This window comes from Calidris pugnax, unplaced genomic scaffold, assembly GCF_001431845.1.
Source record: "Calidris pugnax isolate Ruff unplaced genomic scaffold, ASM143184v1 scaffold244, whole genome shotgun sequence".
Lineage (NCBI taxonomy): Eukaryota > Metazoa > Chordata > Aves > Charadriiformes > Scolopacidae > Calidris > Calidris pugnax.
The window spans coordinates 154027-164508 of NW_015091141.1; the positions used below are offsets into that span (position 1 = coordinate 154027).

Consider the following 10482-nt stretch of genomic DNA (forward strand, 5'->3'; position numbering starts at 1 on the left):
CAGCACTGAGGAGAAGGGCATGGGGGTGTTGGTGGGTGAGAAGCTCAACACAAAGTGGCAACGTGGGCTGGCAGCCCAGCAAGCCCCCTGACCCCTGGGCTGCATCCCCAGCAGCGTGGGCAGCAGGGCCAGGGGGGGATTCTGCCCCTCTGCTCCGCTCTGGGGAGACACCCCCCAGTGCTGCCTCCAGCTCTGGGGCCACCAACAGCAGAAGGACATGGAGCTGTTGGAGCGGGGCCAGAGGAGGCCCCGGAGATGCTGGGAGGGCTGGAGCCCCTCTGCTGGGATGGGGGGCTGAGAGAGTTGGGGGGGTTCAGCCTGGAAAAGAGAAGGCTCCAGGGAGACCTTGGAGCCCCTTCCAGTCCCTAAAGAAGGGGGGCTCCAGGAAAGGTGGGGAGGGACTCTGGATGAGGGAGGGGAGCCCTAGGAGGAGGGGGAAGGGTTGGACCCTGCAAGAGGGGAGATGGAGCTGAGCTGTGGGGAAGAACTTGTTTGGTGTGAGGGTGGTGAGAGCCTGGCCCAGGTTGGCCCGAGAAGCTGTGGCTGCCCCATCCCTGGAGGGGTTCAAGGGCAGGTTGGAGGGGGCTTGGAGCAATGTGGTGTGGTGGGAGGTGTCCCTGCCCAGGGCAGGGGGTGGCACTGGGTGGGCTTTGAGGCCCCTTCTTAACCCAAACCAGTCTGTGATTCTATGATTTGTTGTTACAAAGGAGACTCTCACCCTCCACTCTCCATAAATGCCTCTTTCGCTCTCAACCTCAAATGAAAACTTATTTATACTGAAGCTATGCAGACCCTTTTTAGCAGTGCCTAAATATATTTCAAAACACAAAAACGCGTCTCACAAATAAGTCAGGTCTATGAAGAACAGAAGCATGGCCTCTCCTCCCCTCCCGACCACGCTGCATGTTGCAGGCATGGCTGCTAGCACCATGGTGGTGTCCAGCTGGAGACCTACAGCCATGTGGGTGGCAGCCCAAAAAGCACTGTGCTGGGGGAGAGCATACACAATGGCTTCTCTAAAATATTCTTCCAGTTTTTAGGGGCTACAAGACCAGGGTATCTTCTAGGGAATGTCCTCTCGCTTGTTGCTTCTAATCCAGTGACAATATTTTCCCCAGTCTCTCCTGAAAGAGGTGGAGAACAGCAAGAAGTCGATGGAAGAGGAGCTTCAGAGGTTGAACCAGGTTAGGGAAGAGATTGCTGGGGGCCTTGGGGGGGTTTGGTGGTTGGTGGCTGAGGTGACTGTGGTGCATTGACCAGAACTTCTGGCTGCTTCCAGAAAGCCCTGGGCTTCCTCTCGGAGAACCGGACGCTGCACAGCAAGCTGCAGATGGCAGAGGTGGTGCAGAGACAGGCTCAAAGCGCGGAGCAGGACTACGAGGAAGTGATCCACTTGCTGGAAGCTGAAATTGCAGAACTGAAGATGCAGCTGGCGGGGAAGAAAGCAAAACACGTCTCTGAAATAGAGGTAATGCAACCCCTCATCTGGGAGAAAACCCACAACCCTCCTGACCCTTCTTCTCTTGGTTCCTTTCCTTGTTAATAAAGGAGAACATGGACGTAGCACATGCATCATTTCTTGTGTGTGACCACAAAGCTCTCTACCACGCTCCATGTTACAGACATGGCTGCTAGCACCATGGTGGTGTCCAGGTGGAGACCTGCAGCCATGTGGGTGGCAGCCCAAAAAGCACTGTGCTGGGGGAGAGCATACACAATGGCTTCTCTAAAATATTCTTCCAGTTTTTAGGGGCTACAAGACCAGGGTATCTTCTAGGGAATGTCCTCTCGCTTGTTGCTTCTAATCCAGTGACAATATTTTCCCCAGTCTCTCCTGAAAGAGGTGGAGAACAGCAAGAAGTCGATGGAAGAGGAGCTTCAGAGGTTGAACCAGGTTAGGGAAGAGATTGCTGGGGGCCTTGGGGGGGTTTGGTGGTTGGTGGCTGAGGTGACTGTGGTGCATTGACCAGAACTTCTGGCTGCTTCCAGAAAGCCCTGGGCTTCCTCTCGGAGAACCGGACGCTGCACAGCAAGCTGCAGATGGCAGAGGTGGTGCAGAGACAGGCTCAAAGCGCGGAGCAGGACTACGAGGAAGTGATCCACTTGCTGGAAGCTGAAATTGCAGAACTGAAGATGCAGCTGGCGGGGAAGAAAGCAAAACACGTCTCTGAAATAGAGGTAATGCAACCCCTCATCTGGGAGAAAACCCACAACCCTCCTGACCCTTCTCCTCTTGGTTCCCCTCCTTGTTAATAAAGGAGAACATGAACGTAGCACATGCATCATTTCTTGTGTGTGACCACAAAGCTCTCTGGTTCCATGTTATAATTTCTTTTCCACTGTCATGGTTTAAAATGAAAGAGGGGAGATTTAGATTAGACATGAGGAATACATTTTTCATTCTGAACATGGTGAGAGCCTGGCCCAGGTTGCCTGGAAAAGCTGTGGCTGCCTCATCCCTGGAGGGGTTCAAGGGCAGGTTGGAGGGGGCTTGGAGCAACCTGGTGTGGTGGGAGGTGTCCCTGCCCAGGGCAGGGGGTGGCACTGGGTGGGCTTTGAGGTCCCTTCTCAACCCAAACCATTCTGTGATTCTATGATTTGTTGTTACCACTCTCCATAAATGCCTCTTTCGCTCTCAACCTCAAATGAAAACTTATTTATACTGAAGCTATGCAGACCCTTTTTAGCAGTGCCTAAATATATTTCAAAACACAAAAACGCGTCTCACAAATAAGTCAGGTCTATGAAGAACAGAAGCATGGCCTCTCCTCCCCTCCCGACCACGCTGCATGTTGCAGGCATGGCTGCTAGCACCATGGTGGTGTCCAGCTGGAGACCTACAGCCATGTGGGTGGCAGCCCAAAAAGCACTGTGCTGGGGGAGAGCATACACAATGGCTTCTCTAAAATATTCTTCCAGTTTTTAGGGGCTACAAGACCAGGGTATCTTCTAGGGAATGTCCTCTCGCTTGTTGCTTCTAATCCAGTGACAATATTTTCCCCAGTCTCTCCTGAAAGAGGTGGAGAACAGCAAGAAGTCGATGGAAGAGGAGCTTCAGAGGTTGAACCAGGTTAGGGAAGAGATTGCTGGGGGCCTTGGGGGGGTTTGGTGGTTGGTGGCTGAGGTGACTGTGGTGCATTGACCAGAACTTCTGGCTGCTTCCAGAAAGCCCTGGGCTTCCTCTCGGAGAACCGGACGCTGCACAGCAAGCTGCAGATGGCAGAGGTGGTGCAGAGACAGGCTCAAAGCGCGGAGCAGGACTACGAGGAAGTGATCCACTTGCTGGAAGCTGAAATTGCAGAACTGAAGATGCAGCTGGCGGGGAAGAAAGCAAAACACGTCTCTGAAATAGAGGTAATGCAACCCCTCATCTGGGAGAAAACCCACAACCCTCCTGACCCTTCTTCTCTTGGTTCCTTTCCTTGTTAATAAAGGAGAACATGGACGTAGCACATGCATCATTTCTTGTGTGTGACCACAAAGCTCTCTGGTTCCATGTTATAATTTCTTTTCCACTGTCATGGTTTAAAATGAAAGAGGGGAGATTTAGATTAGACATGAGGAATACATTTTTCATTCTGAACATGGTGAGAGCCTGGCCCAGGTTGCCTGGAAAAGCTGTGGCTGCCTCATCCCTGGAGGGGTTCAAGGGCAGGTTGGAGGGGGCTTGGAGCAACCTGGTGTGGTGGGAGGTGTCCCTGCCCAGGGCAGGGGGTGGCACTGGGTGGGCTTTGAGGTCCCTTCCAACCCAAACCATTCTATGACAGTGGTTTTCTGTTTGTGGCCAATGTCATGAATTGGTGTTTCTAAAAACCAAGGCTGGAGTGTCACCATCACCTTTTTCTTCTTTTTCCCCACCCCTGTCTCAGGAGGACATCCTGGAACTGAAAAGACAGTTGTCCCTGGCTGATGGCCAGCTACGAAAATCAGAAGTCTCTCGGAAGCGCCTGGAGATCTGCAATAGGAAGCTGCTCCTGTTTGTGCAGGTGAAGTGCTGAGCCACCCACAGCGCCGGTGGCACCACTGTGGCCTCTTTCCTTAAGGGTGATTTTGCAAGTCCAAATAACTTCCTGCTCCATAAGCAAGAGATTTATGTTATTTTATTCCTCCTCATCCTAAAAAGGCACTGTCTGTTGGTTGGGAAACTAGGGAATGAACTCAGATGTACTCATGTACCTGTGGGCCATGCAAACACCGTGGTGCAGGCCGTGCCTGGTGGCTCTGCTGTCCCCAGCTCACCGGTCCCCGCTGGATGAGGCTGCTCCAGGAACTCTGCTCTCAAAATCGTGTCTTTTAACCTTCCTTTTGGATAACTGGCTGCTGCTTCTCTGCACCAAAAAAATGTGAACTCAGAGAGCGGTTTTGCTCTTCCAGTGCTTCCCCCCCCACCCCCTAGACTTCCTGCAAAATCGCACACATAATTGCTTTAGTCTTTTAATTGACTGTTCTTCCACTTCACTACCTGCATCAGGGATACAAGCTTGTGCAATTAGTAAACGGGTCAGCTGGGATCACTAGTATCCAGTGTGCCTGCCACGGCTACTAGTAGCCTGTCCCAAGAGCTCTTGAAATCAATAGGAACCAGTGGAGGGAAAGGAAGCACCAATTCCATGTGTCTGCTTCAGAGAAGGAAGAATTCAAATGCCTCTTGACCTCCAGCACAACGGGCTGCTGCCTCTGCGGCTCGGGGCTGGGCTTCGGGAATGGATTTGACTTGGCCCCGTGGTCAAACATCACGGGACTTTGACCACTGGAGCGAAATATCTTCCTTTTTTTTTTAATACACCCCTCAGTAGTGTTTGAGAATTCACTAACCCTGCGTGGCAAGGAGAGCTTCCCCACGCGGGTGCAATCCAGAGTCCAGGGATCACTGGTAGCGACGATCGAGGCTCGCTGAAACGTAGCCTGCAAAATTGCTCTTTGGAAGAGTATTTTTATATTGCATTTCATATATTTTAGTGTTGGTATTAAAAGGCATAATTTAGATGTGTCTGTTCATTTGCATAGGCTGCGAATGTTGCTTGAGTTGCAAAAGGCCTTGAGATATTCGCTTCAAGGGCAATGAATAAGCAGAAGCTGATTACTGTCATATTAAATCTGATCACCAGGAAAAACCCATGGGGTTTGTTCTCAGGAATTATTCATTGCTACAAGTTTAAACCTTTTTTTTTTTTTTTCCTGCTTTTTTTTTTTTTTTTCTGTTGCATGGCAGAACGTCCACAAGGTCCTGAGCTCACCCAGACATTTCCCAGATGAGAAAAGGTAGGAGATGGCTTCTGGGAATCTTGAACAGGAACATGAAATGTCCTGAAATGTCCTTTTCTGCCCTTTCTCCGGGGAAGGTGATTCACACATAACTTACCCAGAGCTTCTAAACATCCTGTCGCTTTGGAATTGAAACCCTTGGGGAAAGATGATCTGGAGGCTGCTGGTGGATTGGGACTTGGGGGGGGTTGGCCTCCGTCCAGGCTTTTTTGGGGAGGGAGAAGATAAAACACTCCTCTGGTTAAGTTGCTTGTTAGCAGAGAGCCTACGCAGGTTGTTTCAAAGAAGCAGGGTTTTGACCCACCTGCTTTTCCCAACGTATTTCAGTTTTCAGCTGCAGGACCATGTCCTTTTTTAGTAGCAGTTACAGAAACTGGTAAAGCGTAAGCAAAGAGCTAGTGGGGCTCTTGGTTGCAGAAATGGAGTTCGGGATTCTGGACTCCTCTTCAACCAGAACCTGTCTCCTAGCACTTGGGAAAAAAATACATCACAAGTTTATGTGTGTTTTTAATTGATTAAGTCATTGACAGGTCACTGTCCCATTGATAATGATCATCTCCTTTAAAAATGCCAGTTTTTAAGAAGGATTGAAAACAATTTTTAAGTTTCCAAGATGGTAACTTCAAATATAATGAAGGAAAACTATTTTTGAGAAATTCTAAGAAATGCATTGATATCTGTCTGTAACACAACGATGCAAGTCTGTCTAAAAGAGAGTCTCCTGGGCTGCTGAGCGATGGAGACTCAATTCCCCCTGAACACCCAGAATTTACATAAAATATCCTTCATGAGAGGCTGGCCAGGATTTTCAATGACCGTTCCATGATAGAAGTATTGATGGCACTTTCCATATTTATAAGAGTCAACAGTGAAACAGAAGAGGATAAAACAGACGCAGTCTCAGATACATCTCTTCCATCTTCAGATCTGGTTGACCTTTTGCTATCAGAAGCTAAAGAACTGTTAGCGCCCATCCTCTCCAACAAGGACGGTAAGAACTAAATTAACTGGAGAAACCTGAATCCAAGCAAGTCTGGAGGGTGTCTGTTAGTGCTATTTACAGTTTCCACCACCCTATGTATTTTTTGCCATACCAGTTAAGCCTCCCATACGCGTACCCAGTTCCCTCATGCTAACTGGGATGTAATTGCCCTCCGTGTATCCATGTGACTCATCTCTGAATCTGAAATGCAGACTCGCAGTGTAAGGAGTCAGAGGGTGTGACTCGTGCCCAGGGCCAGGGGAAAGGCAGGAGGGGAAAAAAACCCAACAGGCAGGAGGATGGTTTCACAGAATCTGGTGGGAAGGGTCTGCTGGAGATCAGGAGTCAAATCTTGTACTCCAGGTAGGACCATCAGGCCGGATGAGACCTGCAGTGGGTTCAGCCGGCTCTGCTTTCAGCCTCCAAGGATGGAGATCCACAGCCTCTTTGGGTGACGTGCTCCTGAGCTGCCTTATGCTCCATGAAAAAAGATTTTCCCAGCATCTAGTCTGAACTCCCCCAGGTGCCATCTGCGGCCGCTGCCCCCAGTTATATCGTCTGCCACTGCCAGCTTGGCTCCAACGTCTGCGTAATCGCCCTTGAAGGAGGAGTGGGTGCTGCGAGGTTTCCTCTCGGCCTCCTCTTTGCCAGGCTGAACAAGGCCCAGCTCCCTCAGCGTCCCCCCAGCCTCTCCCTGTGGGTTGTGAGCCCTAGGGCTCCCTTTGCTGGACCCCATCCAGTTTCTCAACAGCTTTGAACCAGGGATCAACACCTTCCTTACGCCATCCAGGTATGACAACAGCAATGCTGAGCAGAGGCCAACAGTCACCTCCTTGTTTCCTTGGGGTACAAACCAGCCTGGACTTCCTTCCACTCACACGTCTGTGGCCGGGAGAAAATCTAAAGAGGCATCGAGCTCCATGGGAGTCCAAATTAACTGTCCCAGTCTGGGACTCTGAGCTTAATAATGGGCCGTAAACGTTTCTTGGCAGCAGTTATTTGACCCCACTTGTCTCTTTCCATGCAAAAGGAGAGTTTCCGACCTCCTCGGTGTCACAACTAGGTGAGCGTACGGCCCCAAAGAGGTTCCTGGCCTTTACTCTTTGATGCTCTTCACCAACCAGACATGGCCACAGTCCAGCACCGTCTTTGTCTCGCAGCCCAAGACACAGGGGAAATAATTGTAGCCTTTAAGGAGCACCTCTGACATATATATGAGCGTGTCAGCATTTTCAGAGTTCCTGCATCATTTAAATGTGCATTATCATAATGTAGCAGCGCTGCTTGCGCCGGGCATGTCTCCTAACCCTGCACTTACTCTTGGCTGTGTGCTTACATTTGCAGCTTTGCCACCTGAGAGGGACCAGTGCCTGCCTGCTGAAGGAATCCCAAATTACAAGGAGTAGGTGTCAAAACCACCACGGTCTGTAATTTTGACAATACACATACTGCAAAATCCCGTTTGTCTTGTTGTGGGGGGTTTTAATCAAAATTTTTGCTTGACGACTTTTAACCAGATAATCTAGTAGAGGCCTCCAGATGGCCATGTCAGAGAAATACATCCCTTCCTAGACAGCAAGAGATTTCCTGCCCTGCGTGGTGTGAATTCCTGGATCTCTCCTTTGTTTTCTAAAACGTTCATTTTCCTTCAGGCCAGATGGGAATTTACGGCTCTATGGCTTGTTCTAGCTGGCATTTGTATAGACCACTGAGTTCTTAGGAAGGGCAAAAGCATCACTGAACACGTTCATCTTTTATGTTGTGGTATCAAGATGCTGGGAAGTCCCAGCCAAGGAGAGCAAAACAACATGGGTTTGTTTGGACCTTCAGTATCTTAAGAATTTCCCTAAATTCTTAAGAATTCCCTAAATTCTTAAGAATGCTTAAATGGATTACATTTGACAGAGCCATGTCCTAAAATATCTGCTGAAAGGGCACTTTGAGACCTAATTGTCTACTACCACCATCTTAGCTGGTCACCTTGACTCAACCTGTAGATCTGCCAGCAGAGTTTTGTAGTTGAGATTTGCAAACCACGACTTTAAGGTTATGAAAAGCATTTTCAGACAAAGCAGGTGGCCCGTGCAATCCACTAGCCATGCAAGATCCGTGGCCTCCTCTTTGCTTTCCTGAATAAGCAGTGTTGTCTTCATGTTACCCCCTGTGTCCTTCTCCCAAACTCCATTAAACGTATCTCTCATTTCCAGCCATCTTCATCAGAAGACCACGTGGCCCCCTCCTTCAAGCCCGAGCAAGAACGATCAACCGCAGCCACCAAGTCCCACCAACGAACTGCCAAAGAAGCCGACATAAATCTCCCGTGGCGTCCTCGTGCTCCAAGCTGGGACTGTCCATCCAGCTGCTGCTGTGTTGGGAGATGGGAAGGACACACCACGGGACCTTCAGCTTCCAGGCAAACTAGACTGAGAAACAAGCTTTCTACCACCAGACTCATTCTTCCAAACCACCCAAGACTTTTTCAGCGACCTCCCTTGCGCGTCTACCTCTGAGTTATCATACACGGCTATTTGCTCATGGTTTTGCAGCTTTATAGGAAAAATATTCTCATGAGGCTACAAGGGCCTGGATTTCACTGGCAGCCTTTTAGAGCCTGTATTCTGGGTAGTGAGAGGAGCGTGAACTCCCCCAAGGGACTCAGGGGTCTCCAACAGATTCCTTTCGGTATTGAAAAACCAAAGTGTATTTAGTGACTAATCAAAGCAGCTTAATCTGTAGCATCCTAGCTGTCTTGGGATAGGTTCTGCTCTTTTTATTCTTTTTGTATAGCTTATCCCAGCTGCAATGCTTGGAATGGAAAGCACCGTCTCTTGGAGAAGGAGCCAGCCATATGCTACGGGTGAGGATGTACCGCTGGACACCCAGCGCTCCCTGGAACGCCGGAGGGGACATAGTGACCATATTTCAATAAAGGCCTGCGGTGTCACTGGGAAACTAGATACGGGTGATGCAAGAGTGTGTGTGGTTTAGCAGGGAAGGGGGCAGGAATCTGAGATGAACACAAGGTCCGGAAAATAAAATGGAAACGCTGCTCACAAGGCGTTTGCTTTCTGGGTTCTGGTGGCGGTTGCTGGGCTCAGTGTCCCCCAGACAAACACTGCGTCCGGTTTTTCCTCCCTCTTATTTCACAGAATCACAGAATCTTAGTGGTTGGAAGGGACCTCTGAGATCATCGAGTCCAACCACAAAAAAAAAAAAAAAAACACCGCACCCACCAACTAAACCCCACACTCAACACCTCACCATAAACCAATAACCTTGGGCACTAGAGCATGCCCTGAAGAGCCATGTCTATACGTTTCTTAAATCCCTCCAGGGATGGTGACTCCACCACCTCCCTGGGCAGGCTGTTCCAGGGCCTGACCACCCTCTCAGTAAAGTAGTTCTTTCTAATCTCTAATCTAAATCTCCCCTGCCCCAACTTCAGACCATTTCCTCTGGTCTTGTCGTTCGTCCTTTGGGAGAAGAGCCAACACCTGCCTCTCTACACCCTCCTTTCAGGGAGTTGTAGAGGGCAATGAGGTCTCCCCTCGGCCTCCTCTTCTCCAAACTAAACATGCCCAGTTCCCTCAGCCTCTCCTCATAGGACTTGTTCTCCAGACCCCTCACCATTTCGGCAGCTGGTAGCAAGATGCACTGAGAAGTTGCAGGAAAATGGGGTGCGTTCTGGCTTTTACACAGAATCATTACGATTACTTTGAATCTCCTTTGTTGGGGGGTTCGAAGCATGTGGATCCTTTACAAGCCCAAAATAAAGGCTTAGGAAAAATCACCACCCTCCCCAAAATCTGCTGTACTCGGAGCCATCACCGCACTGCTCAAACAGGAGCTGTGGGGCAGAACTGCACATAAATAACCAGTCTGAAATTTGGGTTAAACTTAATTTCATAGCTCAGGGTAAATTAAATCTTTTCAGTGCATGCCTCAAAAAATAAATGAAAGGACTTCTTTTAAAAGGAAACATAATTCTTTGGACCACTCACAAGGAATATTCCCAGGAAGGAGATACTTTCAAAAAAGTATTAATATTGGGATACTCTATGGTTAATAGGTTCCTCAGTGCTCTGTGTTTTGATGGAATGATAGTAAATACTGGTGTTACTTGTGGGTTTAGCCCTATGGCTTTGTCCTCATCTCATGGCTTCTATAGACAGGGCAAAGCTGCCAGAAGACAGGTAAGAGGTGCCCGGAGCTAAATCCAGTCTCACCAGTTTGGT

At 49.3% G+C, this 10482-nt stretch overlaps 1 protein-coding gene across 1 annotated transcript in view; it reads left to right on the forward strand.

Annotated features, from left to right (window-relative positions):
• LOC106897848 (syntaxin-binding protein 4-like) overlaps positions 1 to 9252 on the forward strand; it is a 93067-nt gene extending 83815 nt beyond the window's left edge. The window contains exons 19-22 of the mRNA XM_014958742.1: positions 5213 to 5262; positions 6126 to 6256; positions 7592 to 7649; positions 8455 to 9252. Of these exons, the coding sequence (XP_014814228.1) occupies positions 5213 to 5262; positions 6126 to 6256; positions 7592 to 7649; positions 8455 to 8560 (345 nt within the window). The 3' untranslated portion in view covers positions 8561 to 9252. The remainder of the gene's footprint in view (positions 1 to 5212; positions 5263 to 6125; positions 6257 to 7591; positions 7650 to 8454) is intronic.
• The last annotated feature ends 1230 nt before the right edge of the window (positions 9253 to 10482 follow it).